A 24,165-nucleotide genomic window follows, 5' to 3' on the forward strand; every position below is an offset into this window, starting at 1 on the left:
TTCAATACACAACCGAATATAGGAAGGATGTGGTTTGAAATTTGCAGAACTCCTGTTAGGTCGTTGTAAAATAATTTAGAAGTAAGTAAATTGATAGTCTCCTGCAGGTATACGCAGATCCTCATGCGATATGCAATGTTCAAAATTTGAGATTATATCAACTCGATTTATACACATAATCAATTCAAAAAATGAGGTTCTAGTGGGAGCATTATGCCCTGTGACATCATCCAGTGTATGGGGCAGGAAGAGATAACTGAAGCTATTCTCTGCTTTTTCCAGGTAGGTATCACTGGTGGAAGTCAAATAAGTACTGGATAAGTCCAAGTTGAAGATTCGGAGATTGGTATGTCCAGTAGACATACTCCACCCACTACTGATTCGGCAACGGTTTCAAATCTTATTCATGTAAGGGTCAAATGAATTTGCGTCGATGGTTTGTACAATAATGTAGCCCCTATACTCCTATAAGATTGATGAGAGAACAGTAAAGCAGTATCTTAACCGCCATGTTTTGACAAGTACGCTAACACAGTATTAGTATGCTGTATTAAGTAGAGACCCGAGATAGAGCAAAAGTGACATTATTCATATATGACCTATGCTTAAAAATCCTTAAATCTTGGAATCAGTTGAAAGCACACAAAGCTCCATTAAATTGACATAAATTTGGCCAAACGATTTCCAAACTATTGTAAAGAGGCGAGGGGAATTAAAACAAATTTAACTCGTCTCACAAATGGTCGGGGTTCTGCCAAAACACACCAAGCGCCAACAAAAAATCACCCATTTTCTGCCCAAACTTTCGTTTAGCGTAAGTAATTGATCGCAAATCGTATCGAATATCCCCCAATCCCCCAATGAAAATCCTTCTGAAGGGATGTGCGACGATACGTAAGCCTCTAAGTGCTCGTAGTTAAAACCTAGTTTACTATCGGTAAAGCAATTCCGTTGAAGCTAAAAGTGCGCCAATTCTACAACATAAGTCGTTTGGTACCGTGACTTATAAAAACCGCTGTGTAGTGTGGTGTGTCAACGATTTTTATGAAATATAACTTGGTTCGACAAAAAGCCCTCGCCCCTTCAGACTGTTTTTGATCGTGTGCCATTGTTCAACATTTAACACAAAAGTCCCTCAATAGTGGAATCGTAACTCTATCTGGATCAACAACCTCTCTCACTGGACTCTAGCCAAACGGTCTCGTGACGATTTAACCAACCACGATGTTGGTGAGATTGCAAACCTAGATGATCTCTGGATTAAAACGCAAGCGATGTTCACTACTGCCACTGTTCGAATTGAGACTAAAATTGAGAGCGGTAACGCGGCTTTGTTGAAACGTATCTCAAACATTGAGGACAAACTTAATACTGTTCGGGATGAATGTGTCGAAAAGATAAACAAGCTGGAGGAAAATGTTGCTACCATGCGAACTGAAATGGAACTGGTAGTTGATGCTGCTAATCGTGTCGTCTAAAATAAGGACCTAATCTTGTCCGGAATTCCATTCCATCATCGTGAGGATCTTGCTGATATTTTCCGTAAAATTTCGCTCACATTTGGCTACAACGATAACAACCTTCCACTGGTGCATTTGTGTCGAATGGCTAGAAATCCTATTGCATCGGGTACCTCACCACTCATACTCTGTGAGTTCGCCCTTCAAAACGTGAGAAACGAGTTCTATCGTCAGTACCTTTTTAAACGTTCGCTGTGTCTTCGAGATATCGGCTTTGAGAGTGGCAATCGCATCTATGTAAACGAAAACCTCTCAAGCAATGCTAGACAAATTCGCTCCGAGGCTATTAAATTGAAGAAACAAGGGCTTCTCGAGAATGTGACTACTCGAAATGGTGTTGTTTACGTTAAACGCATAGGATCAGAGGATGCTTCGGCGGTCTATTCACTTCAACAGATGGCCTCAGGAAAACCCTATCCTTCTAAATAACTCGTTCCTACCATCATCCCTTGTATCCTGTCCTTCTTCTTCCTTTGATACCCATCGTTCCTGAAAGTTACAAAAAAAGAAAGAAAACCTTATCCTTGCAATAACAATTTTCCTATTCTAGTATGTCCATGAATCCTTTCCTGAACGTTCCATGATTCCAGTCCTTCCTAAAAGTTTGTTGCTGCTGCTGACGGAAACGATTCATCGATACACTGCTGCTAATGTGAATTCTTGCTGTTATTGTTGTTATGCTGATTTGCTGGACGAATGACGAACGATACTGATGCGGACTATGTTGATGGCTTCGGGATATTGATGTGATGGGTTCCTGCTGTTTTGAATGCTACTGCTGCTGTTGTTGTTGATGGGGACATGCGAAGACGGGAATGATGCTCTGCTGCTTTGCTCGCGGTGCTCAAAGGCGATTTGATGTTGACACGAAGAGTTGCTGCTATTTCGATTGCTACTATTGCTGTTGCTGATGTTGATGGTGTCATGTGAAGATGTGCTGCATGCTGGATGAAGGCTGAATATTTCTAGCAGTAGATTTGATAATGTACAATCGATTATTGTGAAGTTTAATATGCTGAATGTTCAATTGTTTCCTTTGCTAGTAGTATACTGCTAAAAATTGTGCTTGGAATTGTTTATACCTATTTTCTCTATTTCAACTTGGTTTGGCTGCGACCAACTACATCAAATCAAAATCATAAGTCGTAATAGTATGTGCGTTATCATTAGAATTAGTAAAAAGTTCTCTTTAGATGTAAGTTATCTTTCTGTTGTTTGTTCCGTGGGTTGTGTCTCCTTGAAGTGTTTTGTTATGCTAATTGAAAATGGATAGTGCTACGCTTTCCAGTAGCAATGCTTTTGATGAAAATGTAATATCGAGGGCCGTTGTAAACGCTGTACTAATGCAAGACAAACTTAACATTGCACACATGAATGTGCAAAGTTTATGTGCGCGCAGATTCACTAAATTTGAAGAGTTGAAAAAGCTGGTAATCGCAAGTAAGATTGATGTAGCCTGTTTCACCGAAACTTGGACGAGTAACTCCATCAGTGATTCTATGCTAAACATCCAAGGTTTCAATTTAATCAGAAATGACCGTAACAGACATGGTGGAGGTATTTGCATTTACATAAGGAAAGGCTTGGCTTATCGCTTGGTTAGAAAATCAATCATTAGTGTAACTGATAGAACAGAATACTTGATTTTGGAAATTCTTATTGGTGCTGCTCGTATTCTCCTTGCTGTTTACTATAATCCACCTGATGTTGATTGCTCTGAATTGCTCAAATGCCATTTCGAAGAATTTTCAGTTAGATATACGTCAACGTTCTTCATTGGTGATTTCAACACTAATCCACTCAAGCAAACTAGGAAGTCATTAATTTTCAATGACGTTGTTGCTGCTTTTGCATATAAAGTTGTCAACTCGGAACCTACATTTTCTATCAGTCAGGTTGTTCACTCCTAGACCTGTTATTGACGGATGCTCCTGATTATGTACTAAGATTCAGTCAAATATCAATGCCTGGTATTTCAAAGCATGATCTCATATTTGCTTCTCTGGCATTTTCTCTTCAAAAGTTGAATCAGGTTATTGGTCTCGAGATTACTTCAACTATAATGATTCTTTGCTCTACGAAAGTTTCTTTAGGATCAATTGGAGTGACTATTTTTCTGTTGATGATCCGGATATTTTAACGAGTATTTTGAATAACAGTTTTAATAATCTTCATGATAATTTTTTCCCTTTGCGATTCCGCAAGTTTCGTAAAAATCCTTGGTTCGATCATCACATAGAGAAGGCAATGATTGAAAGGGATCTGGCGTATCGCAACTGGAAGAACAGTAAAACACTCGAAAACGATAGACTATTCAAAAGATTGGGGAATAAGGTTAATTCAATGATTTCTGAAGCTAAAGTTGCTTATGATAAGCTAAAGTTGAATGTGTATCTCTCTTGTAAGCTGTTATGGAGGAATGTAAAAAACCTGGAGGTATCAACCAATGATAGTTCCCCAGAAGTGTATGAACACACTGCGAATGATATCAATGACTACTTCTGTTCAAATTTCACGGTGAATGATAACGAGAGAGTATTGTTTTAATAGATAATAGTGGTTTCCGTTTTCGTCCAGTAATGGATTTCGAAATCGTAAATGCCGTATTCGGAATCAAGTCAAACGCTGTTGGATTTGATAGCATTCCAATCAAATTTTTAAGGGTTATTATTCCATATGCCTTGCCTCTATTAGAGCACCTTTTTAATTCAATAATAACAACAAATAAGTTCCCTACCGAATGGAAACGTGCTAAGGTCATCGCAATCAATAAAAAAGCAAATGTGAATACAATTTCGAACCTAAGGCCAATAAGTTTATTGTCTACCTTATCTAAAATTTTAGAGAAAATACTGAAAAATCAAATTACTGATTATATTAGTCGAATGAATTACCTTAATCCTCTACAGTCAGGCTTTAGAAATCAACATAGTACTGAGACGGCATTGTTGAAAGTACATGACGACATAGCAAAATCTATCGATAAAAATGGAGTCACCATTCTTTTGCTGATCGATTTTGCTAAGGCTTTTGATCGTGTGGTACATAGCAAGCTGATCAATAAACTAATTTCTGGACTTCTGTTGTTTTCATTTCTTTGCTGATGATGTTCAAATTTATATTTGCGCAGATTCTGCTACAAGATTATCTGCCATTGGTAATTTAGTAAACCATGATCTAAGGAAGCTCATAAAATGGTCTAGAGAGAACCTACTACCAATAAATCCAGTAAAAACCAAAGCAATGTTGATTCCAAACTAAGACATCCCCTGCAACCCCCACAAATTATGATAGATGGTGTAGAGGTTCAATTTGTAGATCGTGCTAATAATCTAGGAGTTGTATTTAAAAACAATTTAGAATGGGACGCACATGTTAATAACCAGTGCTCTAAAATATATGCATGTTTAAAAAGACTTAACATAACAACAAGACACCTAGATTCTATGACGAAACTAAAACTCTTCAAAACATTAATTTTTCCTCACTTCATCTACGGAGACTTCATTTACACTAATGCGTTGGTTGGTTCAATGGATAAGCTTAGACTTGCCTTAAATGCTTGCGTACGCTATGTATATAGTTTATCTCGTTATTCACATGTCTCACACTTACAAAATAATCTGATTGGATGTTCTTTCATAAATTTCTACAAATATAGATCATGCGTGCATCTATTCAGAATAATAAAAAATTCATCTCCAGTATATCTTTTTGACAAGCTCATACCCTTGAGAGGAACCCGTACAAAAAGTTTTAGAGTACCACAGCATAACTCTGCGTACTATAGTCAATCCTTTTTCGTCAGAGGCGTTGTTTACTGGAACAGTTTACCCAACTTTATTAAATTGAATAATTCTAATGGAAACTTCAAGAGAGAACTCCTACGTAGCTTGCAGTAGACGGGTATTTTCACCTAAAGAGAACAGGTAGTTTTAGGAATACGGCAATGAATTCAGCGTTTAATACCACATTGTAACGTTAAAAAAGATAAATGTCTTAAGTTACATGATTTCAATAAACAATAATAATAATAATAACCTCATAACTGAGGATATCATACATCAAATATACGTATGAGTTGATATGAAATGATTCCCGTGTTTCTTGTGCGAACAAAATATTATAAATCAGTCAAAAAGCCGCTTGGTGCGGTTTGGCTGAACCCCGACCAAATAATGATCGTATATAATAAGATAAGGATAAGGTAGAATCCGATATGACAATGATTATTTGAAGTTTAACTTCTTTAACTCGGATAAAGTTAAAATTTACTGCTATAAAATCGCATAAAGAATTATCTGGTTGCGAATAAATTATCTAACATTTTTTTATAATTATGTAACTCACATATCTCGGTCGCTTAATACCGGAGAAAATGATGAAGCTGTCAGGTGCTCTAGACAACATAATTACCGGAGGCCACTGAAGTTGATTTATCGTTCATCGATTGATTGAGTTTTATGGATATTGACTCTAGGCGTTCAATGCATATTCACGGCCCATATATTGGATAGCCTTTCTGATTTCTAACTTGTACGACTATTTACTCAACACATTTTTTACACGATCCTTAACCAGCCAACAGCGCTTTGAACTGCACGAATGGGTAAAACCAGTGAAAAACGGTCATGCAAAAATTTGTAACACGAAATGCTTGTTGACTTTGGACGAACGAACCAGGTCTGTTGCTTTTTGGTGAAATTATCCGACGGTCATTGTTGGGGATTGGAGCTAGCAAAAGCGTAAGTCATATGCGAGTCAATATTCCCATGAGATAGATAAACATTAGCTAGATGTGTACCAATATACGGTGGTATCGATAGTGAAACCATTTTTCAACTTACCTGATATCGGGCGCCGCTTCCACCAGAAGTCGTACACAGTCGAGGCAACCGCGGGCGGCCGCGTAGTGGAGCGCTAGCGCCCCACCCGCCGGCCGTTCCATCGGTGGCATCATCTGTGCATGGGACGAGTCCAGATGTGACAAGTATCTGGACTCGTTATACCCTGAGCACCCCACTGTTACCCTGTAGGAAGAAGGAAAAAGAAAGCAATGGTTAGGATGGCCCAGTAAAGAGAATAATTTTAGAATTTATTAGAATCAGGGAATAACATTATACTGACGACATAAAGTTCTGTGAGTTTCAGTTTAAAGTAATGTTTATTCCCGAGTAGCATAATTTAAACCGATTTGGTTGCAACAACTCATATATGACTGGATTTGGTCGTACATAAGTGACAGCAACTCGTTTATGACAAGTGTGCTGCTTGGGTTGGCTATACGGGCTGCCGTGATCACCATCAAGATGTGAGAACCTTCATCGTTGATGTCCTACTTTTGACGTAAACTACGTCTAAGGGGAAGACTCGGATACAGGATACTCGGGAATTTCAAAATTAGGACCGTCACAAAATACATATGTAAGATTTTGAACGCTAATATCTCCTTTCGACGCCTTTCATATATTTATATGAAATTCAGACTCAACTCAGAAACCCTCCACCAATTTGCTTATTTTATTGAAACTTTTGATTATTGATACATGAAGCGCTTTTAAGCATTAAAATAAGCATTTGATCGCCAGATGAAATCGAGAAATGCATCATCACCATTGGGGAATAAATTTAGGTTTGGTCAAGTGAAAATTTTCAATTGTTGTATTCAATCATTTTCATATTTTGAGTAACGCCAGTTTTGTTCGCAAACAGTGACATTAAGGCTCCCATTCCCGGGAAATAATATTTCCCGGGATTCCCGATTCCCGGGATTTGTGTATCAGTTTCCCGAATTTCCCGGGAAATGAATATACTAAAATATTTTGTAATAATTGTCTTATTTTTTAAATTTGATGATAACGGATTTTGGGGTATCAATTTCATTTTTTTATAAGCATCATCTTACTATTTATTCAACTTTTGAAGTTTAAGAATTTAAGTTATAACTGAAAATGCTACAGAATCATACAGTGCATTCTAACACGTGTTGAAGAGAGACGAGACAATGAACCAGTTTGTATCTATCGTTCGTTTATTCAGTAGGTTCAAAGGTCGGTAAGCGTTGTGAAGTCGAATTAAAAATTGAGTGTCTGTGGTGAAACAGCAGAGCTTCCAATGTTCGCAGATATTCAGGCAATAGCAGTGACTGCTTTGGCAGGTTAATCCTATTATTGTCAAAGGTTTTTTAAGACCTTCAGTCCTTTTGGATTCAATTCCCGAACAGACTCGTATTCCGAAGACTCGTTTGTATTTTGAGATATTTCTGAAACATTTCATTTCATTTTTAGGTGCTGTTCCACATTTCAAGCATAGTTTGTCTGAAAAAAATGTTAAAGCCAGGATCATTAAAGTACGACAATCAAGCACTTGCCTGAAAGCTCTTTTTTATTTCGAATGGAAGAATTGTCATTTCAAATATTTCATTCATATGCTTTAATTACAAAATGTGTTCAAGTGGACGTACATTAATAAAAATGGTTTATCCTTCAAAGTTGACCTGAAGATTAAAAAACCTGCACAAAAAAAGTCGTCGAGTATAAGTTAAGAATATTTTGGCGATAATAGAAGAGAATCTCTCGAAGCCGTTGTTGTCCAAAAACAAAAAAAATGTGGATACAACCTGAAAAAGATTTTAAAAAATATATGGAAAAGTAGCACATAGCGGAGCTCATCACGACACTGCAGATCTTGCTCTCGAGCCAGAGCAGATGCTAATACTTGAAGAACGTTTTGTAGAAGAAGCTTTTCGAACTGAACAAAAACTTTCTCAGACTTTCAACAACTCTTTCATCATTTGAGGACAAAATAGCAAGCATCCCTGATGTCGAATGTATATTTTCAAAATCATATTTTACGACAAAATTTAAACTATAATTTTGAATTAGTTTCGAGATTTTTTTTTTATTTCCCGGGATCCCGGGAAATCTCGGAAAATTATTATTTCATTTCCCGTTTCCCGGGAAAAATGGATGCCGTAAGTGACATAAGCAATCAAATTAATTATCTTAAAATATTCAAGCATGATGGCACAACATTTCTCAATGCACCAAACTGTTAAGTTAACGTTGGGCGGTCATGTCTTGTACATAACCCTACTCATTTTTAATTTCAACTCTCGAATTTGTTACTAATTGATTTATTTCTATATATGAAAATGTGTTTACAATTTTCTTTTCAAACAGTATTGATTATAGATGCATTTTGCGCTAAATCGTATTCAGAGCTTGCAGCACCCTCTCAGATTTCAATACAACTTGTGGATGTGTAGACCCCGCCGCGCTGGTTATTCCCATCTACTGACGAAGTCGGATAACCTGTACATAAAAAAAATCTTGGTGTAGACGTTTTCACAAAAAAAAACCTAATTAATCCGAACTATCTTTTTACAACCCGTTAACAAAAACGAACCTCAGCCCAGCGATGCCAGATCTACGGAATTGAGTGATTTCTACGGATATACGGATCCGTAGATAAAAACTACGGAAATTTGAAAATTACTGCGGAAATCTACGGATTTTTTTACTAGCACACTTTTAGTTTCAATTTAGATCAAGTTGAGTAAACAATATATAAGTTCCTGATATAGGTATGGGTTTCTATTTAGAAGGAAAGACCGTTACAAATATTGTTGAAGAGTTGAAGAGAGATCAATTTCCACGCTGATGCCGTAGATGATGAAAGCAATATTGAATTTTCTGGTCGATCATTGACAGAGATTACCTCTGCCTAAAATCCAGAAAATAATAACATTGAAAATAATTCTTGTGTATGATCCATGAAGCTTGTTGCAAATAACTAATTCATTCAGTGAAATCGAACATCTTATTTAAATTCTTGAATAACACTCTTTCTCTTGTGTTAGAATCCTGAAGATAAGTTTGAACAGCCGTGCGTGCATTGTGCAATCTTTGTGGAATTCAGGAGCCACCTTCGACCAGTTGGAAGTCAGTAAAGGAAGGTGGAGTTGGAAGTCAGCGAAGGTAAGCCGGCTACCCAACATTTGATCCTTCGAACCGTATAGTTTCCCAATAACCCGGCTCCATTATATTGAACCACCGGAACCTTTTCAACATAGAGAGGGATAATTAGAGTACGCTACCATAAACGTAATTAATTTCAAGGTTCAAGCAAACCCATTCGTCTGGATTGTTGACTGCACAAGTCATAACACAAACATTTATTAAACATTTTATTACATATATACAATTCCTTAAAAAAAATTATACTGGCGGAGTTCAACTGGGACACAATGGTGAACGCGACCCACTAAACTGAATATTTTTTCCTCAAATTTGTTTGCTTACGCCAAAATTGTTCTGATTTTTCGCCAATTTTTATAAATCCTGGAGGAAATTCCCATTTGACTGTTCAATGTAAATTCCTTCAAAAAACTCTTCAGGGATTCATCCTAAAGTTCCCTAAAGAATTATTTTAGGAATTATTTATTTCCTTCGGAAATTCCTTTAGCAATTCTCTCAGAATTTCCTTTGGAAATACTTTTCGAAAATCCACTCAAGTTATAATTCGGAAAATCCTTCAATAATTCATTTGTAAATTCCTTCAAAAATACTTTCGGGAGCTCCTCCAGGAGTTCCAAGATTTTTTCAAAAAGTCCGCCGGTAATTGCACATTTTTCAAGGAGTACCTTCGGAAAAGTTCGAAGTAAATTTCTCCAGAAGTTATAGAAATTTCCGAAGGAATTTGTGGGAAGTTAGTGGAATTCGAAAGCAACTCCTTTAGGAGGTTCCGAAGAAGTTTCTGAATTTATTTGCGAAGGATTTTCTAAAGGAAGTCCTGTTGGAATTTAAAAATGAATTCCTTGAATAGATTTTGATGGAATATTTAGAGGATTTCTGATAGAATTCCAAAAAAAATGAAGGTATGCCTGAAGAATGTTTTGGATGACTTACCGAATAAATTCCTGGAGGTTTGTCCCATAGAATTGTGTAAAGTATTTACAGAAAAATGTTTAGAAGAATTTTCAAAGAATTTCTGGATAAATTTACGAAATAACATCAGAATGATTATTTCAAGATTATTTTCGAGGGTTTTCTGAAGAAACTCTGGGATGTTGAAGCAATCTGGCATCGCTGCCTCAGCCATAGCACCCTACCCACGTATTCCAGTAAAAATTCCGCATGAACTCGTGCCAAGTGCAGAGCTATACTTGGCTTGCAGTGGGCGAGCGACTGCATTATCATTTCCAACGGCCAAAGAACGTGGCCGGCGCTTTATTTGACCAATGAAAAGTTTAGAGCTCTCGGACTGTGCACATTGAGGATAGAAAGTAACTCCCATGCTCCATCCATTGAACAGTGGGAAAAAAGAACCCGAAAAGCGAAAGAATTCAGCATCTAAGCTCGGAGTGGGACGAATTTGACAACCATTACATTTTCTCGAAAAAAAAAACCTTTAGAGCGGAGGTACCCAAACTTTTGGAGATGCGACCCGCATAGCAAAATCCCATATTGCTTGCGACCCACCAGGTTTCAAATACATTGATTTTTTGGAATTAGATAAAAATGATTTCGTGTTAGATTGAACAAATCATAATAAATTGCCAAAGTTATTTTTTTCTATTTGATTTGAATTAGATTTGGATTTTATTTAGATTGGATTTGAATTGTATTTGAATTTGATTAGGATTGGATCTGAATATGAGTTAGATGTAGATTTCATTTGAATGGGAATTGTTTTGGATTTGGATTGAATTTGGATTTAATTTTAATTAGATTTGGATTGGAATTGGATTTAAATTAGATTTGAATTTGATTTGGACTTGGAATTGGATTTAAATTAGGTTTGAATTTGATTTGGATTTGAAATGGAATTGAATTAGATTTTCCTATTTCCTATTTATTTATTTAGGAAAAATAGGAAATAAATAAATAAATAGATTTTGATTGAAATTGCATTTGAATTGGGATTGAATCTCAAATGGAATCATAGAAGACTTGAATTTGGATTGGATTAGGTTTGGATATGATTTGGATTGAACTTGGATTGACTTTGGATTGGATTTGGATAGGATTTGAATTAGATTTTGAATTGAATTGGATTTGAATTAGATTTCAATTTGATTTGTATTGAATTTGGATTGGATTTGGATTGTAATTGCATTAGATTTGAATTTGAATTTGATTTGGATTAAATTTGGATTGGATTTAGATTTTATTTGGATTAGTTTTGGATTTGAATTGGATTTGAATTAGATCCCGGGCAGAAGCTATGAACAGAATAACAAAACATGATATGGACTTGATTGATATAAGAGATAAAAGAACAGGCCACAATAACAAAAATTTGCACCGAAATATCATTTAAGTATCAAGATATGCTATGGATAAGAACAAACTAATGGCACTTGATATCGATCACTTATTACAAATAACATATCTTGATATCCTCATAATATTTTAGTGCAAAATATTGATATTGTCGCCTGATTTTTATCTCTTATATCAATCATGTCCATATCTCGTTTTGCTATCTTATCAACATTTGATATTATTGAGCTATTTCCGTCTACTCGGGATGTGATATCACTCCCACAATATCACTCCTTCACACCCTCCCCTTCTCCATCTTTAATCCACTGTCGTCGTTTCCTTAATATGAAGAATGTGTGTTCCAAATTTGGCTGAAGTCGGCCAAGGGGTACAGGAGTATATCAGAGCATTAGTGATGAATCATAGAATAAATCATGATAACAACATGTTAACATGATAAACCATGGTTTATTTACTCATTATTCATTATTTTACATTATTATCATTATTTTTACATTTAATCGTTTATCACTAATCATATTCATAATTGTTTTGAGTTTATTAATAATTCATCAATTTCAATCATTGCATACTTCGCTTTTATTCATTAATCTTTAATAATCATCATATAATTTTTACACTTTTTAATAACCCAATTTTGAACCAAGGCTACTTATTTATTGATAACTATGCAAATCATGATCATTCAATATTTTCATTATCATTAATCATATCGATCGTTAACCTTTAATCATAGTGCGTCAACATTTGATCCCGATCGGTAATCGTCAATCATACTCCAATGGTTTTTTTCATTATTCATAATCGTTAATCATTGACAAAATTGAATTTGTGGGCAGCAGGGACCATGTCCAAGGGTTTGACGATCCTCCCCCAGGCCATCTGCGAATTGTGGTACATGCCCAGGATGTGGTGGGGTTTGACTGTGGGCCCTGTTAAACTTCTATAAAAAGCTGCATGTATCCGCAAGGAGGCTCCGCCAAACCGACCGTGTGCCGCTCAAAGCGCACAAGCCCAAGTCCTGGTGTTAGGTGGGACGATAAACAGCCCTGACACGACGGCCCTCCGACGAGACAGGAGGATTGCGCAGGCCCAATAAGCCGCCTTTAAAAACAACTATTACGAACGACATAGACGATAATACGACTCGATATAATCGGCAACGACCTAGGCTACGAATAAAGGATCACGATTGGAAACATGGAACTGCAAATCGGAAATCGGCTGTACAGGATAGAAAGTGTGGAAAAGCGGGCATCGAGCGGCTACCTTCTAAAAAAGGCCGATTCTTCAACTATAGCATTATCAACTTGCACTGCCGGGAGACCCGACAACAAGAAAGAAGCGTTCTATGCCCAACTGGAGCAGACATACGAAGGAGGTCCACTGCGGGACGTCAAAATCGTCTTCGGTGACATGAACGCTCAGGTAGGAAGGGAGGAAATGTATAGACCGGTCATAGGACCGGATTTTTTTTCCTGTTCGGGTGTGCCACTGCGACCAATTATTAGATCTTTTGTATCGGACCGGATAGTCTGCATACCGTATCGAACGACAACGGCCAACGATGCATAAACTTTGCAACCTCCCGCGGAAAGGTAATCCGCAGCACTTTGTTCCCCCGCAAGAATATCCACAAGGCCACATGGAAATCACCTAATCAAGTAACGGAAAACCAAATCGACCACGTTCTAATCGACGGTAAATTCTTCTCCGACATAACGAACGTACGCACTTACCGCAGTGCGAATATTGAATCCGACCACTACCTCGTTGCAGTATATCTGCGCTCAAAACTCTCGACGGTGTATAACACGCGTCGGAGTCGTCCGCCGCGGCTAAACATTGGGCGGCTACAAGACGGTAGACTAGCCCAAGATTACGCGCAGCAGCTGGAAGTGGCACTCCCAACGGAAGAACAGCTAGGCGCAGCGTCTCTTGAAGATGGCTGGAGAGATATTCGATCTGCCATTGGAAGCACCGCAAGCGCTGGACTAGGTACGGTGCCCCCGGATCAGAGAAACGACTGGTATGACGGCTAATGTGAGCAGTTAGTTGAGGAGAAGAATGCAGTATGGGCGAGATTGCTGCAACACCGCACGAGGGCGAACGAGGCACAATACAAATGGGCGCGGAGCAGACAAAACTCGATTTTTCGGAGGATCAGCAGGAAGATCGGCGGAGCAACTGTACCGCGCTAATAACGCACGAAAGTTTTATGTGAATTTATACCGTTCACGTAAGGGGCACGTGCCACAGTCCGATATGTGTAAGGAGTAACGGGAGCCTTTTTACAAACGAGCGTAAGGTGATCCAAAGGTGGTGGCAGCACTACGAAGAGCACCTGAATGGCGATATGGCAGACAACGGTGGCGGTATGGTAGTAAACCTAGGAGCACGCGCGCAAGACATGCGACTTCCGGCTCCGAATCTCCAGGAAATCCAGGAGGAGATCGGCCGGCTGAAAAACAACAAAGCCCCTGGAGTTGACCAACTACCAGGAGAGCTATTTAAACACGGTGGTGAAGCACTGGCTAGAGCGCTGCACTGGGTGATTACCAAGGTTTGGGAGGATGAGGTTCTGCCGCAGCAGTGGATGGAAGGTGTCGTGTGTCCCATCTACAAAAAGGGCGATAAGCTGGATTGTAGCAACTACCGCGCAATCACGTTGCTGAACGCCGCCTACAAGGTACTCTCCCAAATTTTATGCCGCCGACTAACACCAATTGCAAGAGAGCTCGTGGGGCAGTACCAGGCGGGATTTATGGGTAAACGCCACCGACCAGGTGTTCGCCATACGTCAGATATTGCAGAAATGCCGCGAATACAACGTTCGGGACCAGCTATGGCAGCTAATGCACGAAAACGGATTTCCGGATAAACTGATACGGTTGATCAAGGCGACGATGGATCGGGTGATGTGCGTAGTTAGAGTTTCAGGGGCATTCTCGAGTTCCTTCGAAACGCGTATAGGGTTACGGCAAGGTGATGGTCTTTCGTGTCTGCTATTCAACATCGCTTTGGAGGGAGTAATATGAAGGGCAGGGATTGACATGAGTGGTACGATTTTCACGAAGTCCGTCCAGTTATTTGGTTTCGCCGACGACATTGATATCATGGCACGTAACTTTGAGTGGATGGAGGAAGCCTACATCAGACTGAAAAGCGAAGCCAAATGGATTGGACTAGTCATCAACACGTCGAAGACGAATACATGATATGAAGAGGCTCAATAGAGGTCAATGTAAGCCACCCACCACGAGTTTCTATCGGTGGTGACGAAATCGAGGTGGTTGAAGAATTCGTGTACTTGGGCTCACTGGTGACCACCGATAACGATACCAGCAGAGAAATTCGGAGGCGCATAGAGTTCGACGGTCGAATAGAGTTCGCCGCCGTACCAAACTGACAATCTACAAAACGCTCATTAGACCGGTAGTTCTCTACGGACACGAGACCTGGACGATGCTCGTGGAGGACCAACGCGCACTTGGAGTTTTCGAAAGGAGAGTGCTATCTACCATCTACCATCTAGCAGCGGGCAAGGTGGATCGATCAGGTGGTAGATGGCTTGCGGACACTCCGTAGACTGCATGGCTGGCGACGTGTAGCCATGTACCGAGCCGAATGGAGAAGACTCTTATGTCGTTTTCGTTTATTCGCACCGCTTGCACCACTGTAGGCAAACTTGCACTGGAATCGTTCATTTTTAAAAACGGTGCAGTTCCATTCTTGCACCATTTTGCCACCGTTGCAGAAAAATCTACACCCTGCCCGAAGCGAGTGTAGCGGGTAGGCATCGCGTGGCACCAATACTTGTGCGATGCGGAGCTGTCATAAGTTTCCTATTAGGTTTCTTATTATGTCTTTCGGGTAGCTTTGTTTTTATTTTAATATGTGCTGATATCTATGCCTCATTGAAATTATATTTAATAATTTGTATCAATGTTGCTTAAGTAGAATCAAAAGCTGCAAAGAATCTTTTTCTAAGTACTTTCTATAAATGTACAATTTGATATAATGTTTAAGAATTATTCCAAGTGTTAGTGATTAAAATAAACGATTAAATATATCAAAATCAACAAAAGTATGTAGACATTAAAATAGGAAGGAGATCAAATTTCACAGAACATGCTAAATTTTCATAGAAAAATCTTTCTATATTTATATTTTCCTGGCAAATTTAACAGTTATAAAAATATTCATTATTTCTACTCAATGTTTACTTTTCATAATTTACTACATCGATTAGTCAGTCTATTTTAACTTTTTCAAACGAATATTGACATGATCTAATAGTTTTTCACTGTGAAATTTTGAAATAGATCTCAAATTAATAGTCGATTTACATAACTATGCTGAAATCGAAAAATAATTTAAATTTGCACATATATGCGGTCAAGAACAGTTTTCTTTGTTTCACTTGGACTGGACTTCAATCTAAAACGTGCATCATACAACATCTGAATTTTTCTACTATTAATATAAATGTATTGTGTAATATATTCTAATGATATGAAATAATTGGAGTAAAAGAAAAAATGTCAAGTTTCCAAAGTAAAGCAAGTGAAGTAAAGCACATCGTGTCAATTTTTTTTTAATTAACTACTAACTACTTTTAGTAGCAAGAAAACTAATTAATTATAAGAGTCCTTTTTGAGCGATTTCGTTTATCGACCTCTTGGTTGTCAGTAACAGCAATAACTCATTCCTAACCCATCGTCACGCCCGATGGCGGTATTTCAATCAATCTTCGATTTTACCAGTTTTCAAATAAATATAAACACATAATATGATTGGAATTTAGTAACTTTTCCACGGCTAGATTTTATAAATTTCTACCATTCACAATTTATCAAATCCTACAAGCGACCTTTGTTTTTTTTTTTGAAGATTTTTCTACATTCAAATATGTTATTAACGATAAACTAAACGCATAACTTTTTACGTTTTCATATTGCCAATTTTTTTACGAAATTTGTGTAATAATTTGTGCAATATGAAGTAGATATTAAAAAAACATTAAAAGCGAGACAAAAATATAATCCTTGCATAAATCTTAATAATATTTACTTGCTATTTGATACTCGATAAATTTGATTGACGACATCACCAACACCACCGAAAACATGTGTTGGCAGTCAAAAAGTTGCACCTAAACCGTTCGTATTAGCGGTGGCAAATGTTGCACGGCCGGTGTACACCGTTCGGAATAAACGAAAATGACATAATATACTGCACAGGCCACTTCGGCCTTAGTCTGAATAAATAAAAAAAATAATGTTGCATGAAGAAGAAGAAGAAGCAGAAAGGTGATAATCGAAAAGATCTCCACGGGAAAGCATAGGAAGAAGTTTTTAAATCTCTTCTCAAAAATTATAAAAGCAGTTTAATTAAAAACGGTAAGCAGTACGAGACTGGACTTTACTTCTACTGTATAATAAACACAATATTTCTATTCTGAATTTTATTTTGTGATATTACACTTAATACACAGTATAAGAAAAGTCCAAACCGTTTTTAATAAAATTGCTTTTAGAATTTTTGAGAAGAGTTTTAAAAACTTCTTCGTATGCTTTCCCGTGAAGATTTTTTCGATTATCATCTTTCTGCTTCTTCTTCTTCATGCAACATCAAAGCGCCAATAGCGACAGCCAAAATTTTTGAGCGAATCTACGGAATTGATGTTGAAGAAATCTGGCATCGCTGCCTCAGCCATAGCACCCTACCCACGTATTCCAATAAAAATCCGAAGACCATAGGACGTGGCCGGCGCTTTATTTGACCAATGAAAAGTTTGGAGCTCTCGAACTGTGCACATTGAGGATAGAAAGTAACTCCCATGCTCCATCCATTGAACAGTGGGGAAAAAAGTACCCGACAGGCGAAAAAATTCAGTATCTAAGCTCGGAGTGGGACGAATTTGACAACCAATACATTTTGTCAAGTAAAAAACAAGAACGGATGTACCCAAACTTTTGGAGATGCGACCATCATCACTGATGTTGAATTTGGATTTTTGAAAGGACCCTTTCAACTCTTAGAACCATTTGAGCATGGTAAACATGGTACTCCAACATGTCCTGGTCAGCTTCCAATACATGTTCTTTCCTTAATAAGAACGAAAATATTTTTGCTCCAAATCATTTTTCACCGCTGATATCCGGAAGAGAAATCTTACGGTGCGTACCTTTTACACAATTTCACATATTTTACTGGAGAATTCTCGACAATGTTCATTGAAGAAAAAATTCATTGGCAAATAAACAGATGGCTAAGAGAAATAAGCAACACGTATGAATAATGACGATGATAACCGGATTTGGTGGAGCGTGTACTTGATTAATAATGCTTATTTGAGCAAAGGTTTATTCATGCGCATATGCAATTGTTGTTAGTGTTGTCTGTACGGTGAGTCTTTAGCTGATATATGTAGGTGAAAATTATTCGATTTTTTTTATATTGACAGCAAAATTTGAAATACCGAAAATACCGGTATTTTACGTCTCTAATACCGGTATTTTCGGTACTCAAAATTGGCCAGTAATACCGGTATTCTCGGTTTCGGTACTACCGGTTAGACCACCCTAGATCTACTATATTTTGAACCGAGGTGAATTAATAACTAAAATGTCCCATAATTTGCTGTACTCAAAATTACTTTCAAACAAGTTCTTTCGATCAAATGGGTTTTGGTGAACTGTTCCAAAGCCCATAATATCTAAAGATGCCCAGTGATGAACGTAGCGTATTGGATCAGGTAAGCGTTATGCACCACATTCTGCAATCCACTCTAATTCATGCACTCTCCCAAATAGGCTTTTTCCATTGCGCCTGCCAGGTATGCAGCGACTTACCTCTTACTTCTACATTTTCTACACATTTGTACTATCATCCTATCACTTTCGATCTGCTTCGGTGCAAATGGCGTTATGCGTTTGGTTGGGTTAAGCGTTTTCACGGCGTTCATATTTTTGCAGAAAACATGTTTCTCGATCTCTTTGATGCCGGCGGCGATGGTTGAAGTGGCATCCTCGCCGGCACTGATCACCGCTGCCGAGTTGGGCGTCTCCACCGTCGTGTCGATCGCCACCGTTTGATGTTTGGCTTCTTCTTTGGCGATTTTTTCCTTAAAATTTTCATTGCGTCGCTGGCTGAAGTAGCCGAGGTGACGACGGGACTCATGGCGTTCCTCCACGGCAATCACAGCCAGTCGCGTAATGTGGCGTTTTACGATACTATTCGTTCCATTGGCGTTCGCTTTGGTGGCAGGTTTTATTTCGAACCTCCTTGGGTGAATCTTTGGCGGCAACACTTCGTAATTCTTTTGGCGCATTTCGATAGAGAGCATGATTCTAATGCGTTTGACTCGTTTGGAATATTTAAGGTTCTCTTTGAGATGCTTTTTAACCTGTTTGGATTCGATTTTATGCAACCGATCTAGAATTTTCTTATCTTTTCGAGCATTCCATCGATTAGGTGATTGTAATGTGGTTTGCGTTAATAGGTTCTGATTCGGGTTCGATCTACGCCATGGAACGAGCTCAAAATTTGGGCTAGAATCCCCACTCCATGGATAGTTATTTGTTTCCGAATCAGAATACCTCAGAATCCAATCACCGCTGAGTACATCTTTCGACTTCGGAATGATATCCAATGTTTTTACCCTGGGAAACCTCACACGGTGATTGCGAACGCTGATAGCATCATAGTTGGACTCGAACTCTTTCACCAGTCTGCTACAGTCATAAATGCTCTGTATTTCATTAACTCGCAGCGAGGAAAGAATGGAACCGTCACGCACGAAAGACCCAGCAGGTGGGGGCTGCTGGTTAAAGCAATTCTGGAACAAGGTTTTAACAAACTGGAAATAGTTTTGCATTTTTGTCCTACGACCATCCCAGGCAGTCCAAAATCTTTAACATTTTGATTGGTAGTAGCAAGGACTCATTTTGATTCTTCACTCGTACAGGTAACATGGTTTCAACTATAAAGCACTTTCGCAATCGATTAGGGAGCTACAAAGTTTCCCCCACCTCCATGCACACAATACCGGGGAAAAGCGACCCGGAAAGTTTTCACTATCCGATCAAACTTTTTGCTTCGGCCAATTACTTAAGCCAACCACTCATAACCAATTACGATGCCCTCACGAAAAACAGGGCCCTCCTTGCAATTTCCGCCCGCTGCACGCGATGGCAGGCAATTTTATTAGATCACGAAAGGCCGTTGCCGAAACTACCGAATTTGAAATATCGCGCACGCGCTCGCACAAAGCCAATTGGACGGACGACAATAGACCCGGCACGAGGTTCGTTGTCTATAGCGAGAAAGTAAACAACGTACTAACCGTGGGCAGAAATTTTTTGAGCGGCAAACCCGAACATCAAGCGGCTCCATTGACTGAGCATTAGGCGTGTAACACACGCGCGTATATCGCGACTGAGCGGTGCTAAGGGTACGTGGTATGCGTCTCTCAATCACAAAGAGTTTGTTTTCCTACAAGCCTCATAAAAACATGACTTTTTTTCTGTACAACTCATACATCATATATTCCTGTCTGAAAGTAAAAGAAGGACGCATTATTTCAATAGAATTTGTTGTGGAAATTCGCAGGATATTTTTGTAGAACTTTGGACAAATTCCCTGTGAAGAACCGGACCTTGGAGATTTGAAATCTGTTTTTGTTGAGGAAAATTGTTCCGTGGAAAGCCCAGAAAATTTACCTTTGGAGATTTGGAATAATTCCTCGTGGAAATTTTAAGAAGCTTTCCTTGGGAATTCAGAAGAACTTCCCGTGAAATTACGAAAGGGTTGTCCTTGGAAATTATAAGACATTTATTTGATAAATTGTGAAGACTTTCTCGTATAAATCTGGAGTTCCCTGAATCTCCTGAGGAAAATCGCAAGAGTTTTCCATGCAAATCTAAGAAACATTCCCTTAAAAATTCTGAAGATTTTCTCGTGGACATTAAAAACGTATCCGTTGAAAATACAGCAATAATTTGAAGGATCTTTCCGCGGAAAATCGAAAGAATTTCCCGTGGAAAATGGAAAGAAATACCGGTGGAAAGTTTAAAGGAAAATGCAAGAGTTTTCCGTGGAAATTTAAAAATATTTCCCGTAAAAATTGAAAGTGAAAGTAATCAACAATTTCCCAAAGAAATTTAGTAAAAATTTAAAAAAAATCGAAAGAGATTGCCGTGAACACTCGAAACAATATCCAATGCACAGTAGAAAGACAAACTCGTGTAAATACGAAAAAAAAAATCAAATGGAAATTTGTTTTCTCTACAAACTGGAGGTTTTTAGCCCTAGGCTGGTTCACCTCAGAATGGAAATTTTGAAAAATGAAGTTCAGCGGATCAAGATTGACCGTAGCTGCTACTATTCAGAGGCTAGAAGGTTCCTCCAACCGGTGAGCAGGTCTGACAGTACTTAAACCAGTATTGCCTAAGGAACACAACCTCCTCGAAGTCAGGAAACTTTTCTATCTACAATCGCTTCGGTTCACATGACCTTTCCGTCATGAAAGAGAAAATTAACACGATCGAACAGAACAAGAACACCACCTTTCGAATCTTGATCCCAAGCCTGCAATCAGCGATCCTGCTAGGTCACAAAGGGAATGATTCGCCGAAGATTACACAAAACTGGAAACGCTGAATGCGCGGAAAACGTTCAAACCGTTGGATCCTATTTCTACGACCGACATCCAGAGTCTCCTCCGGTACGAGCAAGAGAATGCCATTTTATCGGCAATCTAGGAAGTGCATAAAAATTCCTACCAGGCGGATGAAAACCATACATGGGAACATACGATGAACGATTGGAAACTGTAGAAGGTAAAGTTGATGAATGTTTCGATTGGTCCGTCGCAAAACTGTATTGACATTCGCAAGGGTTCCGAACAAACGATTTTGAACGAAAGTACCTTCGGAGGACGTTCGTCGTTGAACAACCAAGAAATGCCCTACGTCCGCGAGGGTCATCGAGGAGCAAGATGTACATAGTGGAACCACCAACGTTGGACGAGGTAAAGAAGGCTCTAAGCGAGCTGAAAAACAGTAAAGCTGCTGGTAATCTCGAGATCTTAAAATCGAGATCCCGGTCGAGCTTCTCAAACACGGAAGCGAGAAGCTGCATCAATCAATCCAGCCCATTATCCAGAAAATGTGGGAGGATGAAGAACTACCAGCCGGCTGGTTGGATGGCCTCATATGCCCAATCTATAAGAAAGGGCACAGACTAGAGTGTGCCAATTACAGAGGGATCACCCTTCTGAACTCGGCGTACAAAATCCTGTCGTGTATCCTGTTTAACAGACTGAGACCACTTGAGGAGTCCTTCGTCGGCGAATACCAGTCAGGTTTTCGTGAGGGCCCATCAACGACGGATCAGATGTTCAGCTTGTGGATGATCCTTGATAAATTCCGGGAGTACAACTTGCAGACTCACCATCTGTTAACTGATTTCAAAGCAGCGCCGCCGAAACTGTTTAGACCGATACGTGCAACGCTGGAATCAAGTAATCGGATTGCAGAAGAAGTGTCAACCTCGTTTGTGACCTTAGACGGATTGAAGCAAAGTGATGCACTTTCGAATTTATTGTTCAACATTGCACTCGAAGGCGCTATCAGGAGATCTGGCGTGCATAGGAACGGCACTATCATCACACGGTCGCATATGCTCCTGGGCTTTGCGGACGACATCGACCTTATTGGAATCGATCGAAGAGCAGTAGTAGAGTCTTTTGTCCCACTGAAGAGGAAGACGGCGAGGATAGGCTTAACCATTAACTTTACCTAGACAAAGTACATGGTGGCAGGTAGCGATAGAGGAAGACCTAGTGGTGTTGGTGCTCAGGTAGTGCTTGATAGGGATGTGTTTGAAGTTGTTGAAGAATTTGTTTATCTTGGATGGCTAGTGACACGTGACAATGACTTTTCCCGTGAAGTGAAAAGACGTATTGCTGCTGCGAATAGGGCCTTTTACGGATTGTGTAACCAGCTTAGGTCCCACAACATGCAGACGGAAACGAAATTTGCTCTATATAAAACTCTGATTCTATCAGTGGCCCTTTATGGACATGAAGCATGGACGTTTAAAGAGGCCGACCAGAGAGCTTTCGGGGTTTTCGAGCGAAAGTGCTGCGTACAATACTCGGAGGGAAACTAGAAATTGGTGTGTGGCGCAGACGCATGAATCATGAGCTGTATCAAGTATACAAAGAAGAAAATATTGTGAATCGTATAAAATACGGCAGTCTTCAGTGGGATGGTCACTTAGTGCGAATGTCGGAAGAAATAATAGTGAAAAAAATATTCAACACAGTAACCCGGCGACTTCGTGGAAGGACACGAGCACGCTGGCTGCACGCCGTGGAATCGGACCTGGGGACCCTGAACGTTCGGGGAAACTGGAGGAACATCGCCCAAGACCGACGATTATGGAGCTCTACAATACGCCAGGCATAGGTGTATCGACGCTGTAGCCAACCAGGTATCCAGGTAGATGCGTTCCTCCAAATTGCCCTCAGCCCAGAAACCGAACAGTTGACAGCTTTTCGTATTCACGGGAGAGGGATGTATGTCTACCGTTCGGTCTTACCAACAGCCCGGCCACTCTTTCCAGACTTATGGATAAGATTCTCGGGGCGGGTCCCTTAGAGCCTCAGATATTCGTATATCTTGAAGATATAATCGTGGCCAGTGAAACCTTCTAAAAGCACATCAACCTTCTCGAGGAAGTAGCTAGGCTGAAGAGGCTAATCTTTCGAATAATCTTCAAAAGTCGCAGTTTTGCCGATCCGAAGTTCCTATCTTGGATACCTTCTTTCGCGCGATGGTCTCAAGCCAGATCCATCCAAGGTTCAAGCCATACTAGACGTTGAGGCCCCCAAAACAATCCGGCAGATCCACCGTTTTCTAGGGATGGCAAACTATTACCGGAGGTTTATTGGCGACTTCAGTGCCATCACTGCTCCAATTTCGGATCTTCTGGTTGGAAAACCGAAGCTGGTGAAGTGAAATAACGACGCCGAAGAAGCCTTACGGACCATCAAGAAACGTTAGATCACTGCCCCAATTCTTTCAAACCCGAACTTCGAAAAAGAGTTCGCAATACAAACATTTAAACTCAGGTGCAAGAGGGTCTGAGAGAGTAATAAGCTTTTTCTCTTAGAAGCTGAATTCGGCTCAACAGAACTACTCTGCCACCGAGAAGGAGGCCTTAGCGGCGCTCCTGGAAATTGACAAATTCTGCGGCTACATTGAAGGATCAAACTTCACGCTGATCACTGACGCGTCAGCATTGCAATATATCCGCAACAACAAGTGACGTCCCGCTTCGAGACT

At 39.4% G+C, this 24,165-nt stretch overlaps 1 protein-coding gene across 2 annotated transcripts in view; it reads right to left on the bottom strand.

Moving 5' to 3' along the window:
* Positions 1–24,165, bottom strand: part of LOC134205563 (uncharacterized) — a 624,943-nt gene that overhangs the window by 304,593 nt on the left and 296,185 nt on the right. Inside the window, exons 1-2 of one of the 2 annotated variants that reach the window (XM_062680894.1) lie at positions 18,667–20,136; positions 6,368–6,550 (exon numbers count right to left, since the gene is read on the bottom strand). In XM_062680894.1, coding sequence (XP_062536878.1) covers positions 6,368–6,550; positions 18,667–19,691 — 1,208 coding nt within the window. In that variant the 5' untranslated portion in view covers positions 19,692–20,136. Of the gene's footprint in view, positions 1–6,367; positions 6,551–18,666; positions 20,137–24,165 lie in introns of those variants that run through there. The other variant, XM_062680895.1, reaches the window with a different exon arrangement.

This window comes from Armigeres subalbatus, chromosome 1 (genome assembly GCF_024139115.2).
Source record: "Armigeres subalbatus isolate Guangzhou_Male chromosome 1, GZ_Asu_2, whole genome shotgun sequence".
NCBI lineage: Eukaryota > Metazoa > Arthropoda > Insecta > Diptera > Culicidae > Armigeres > Armigeres subalbatus.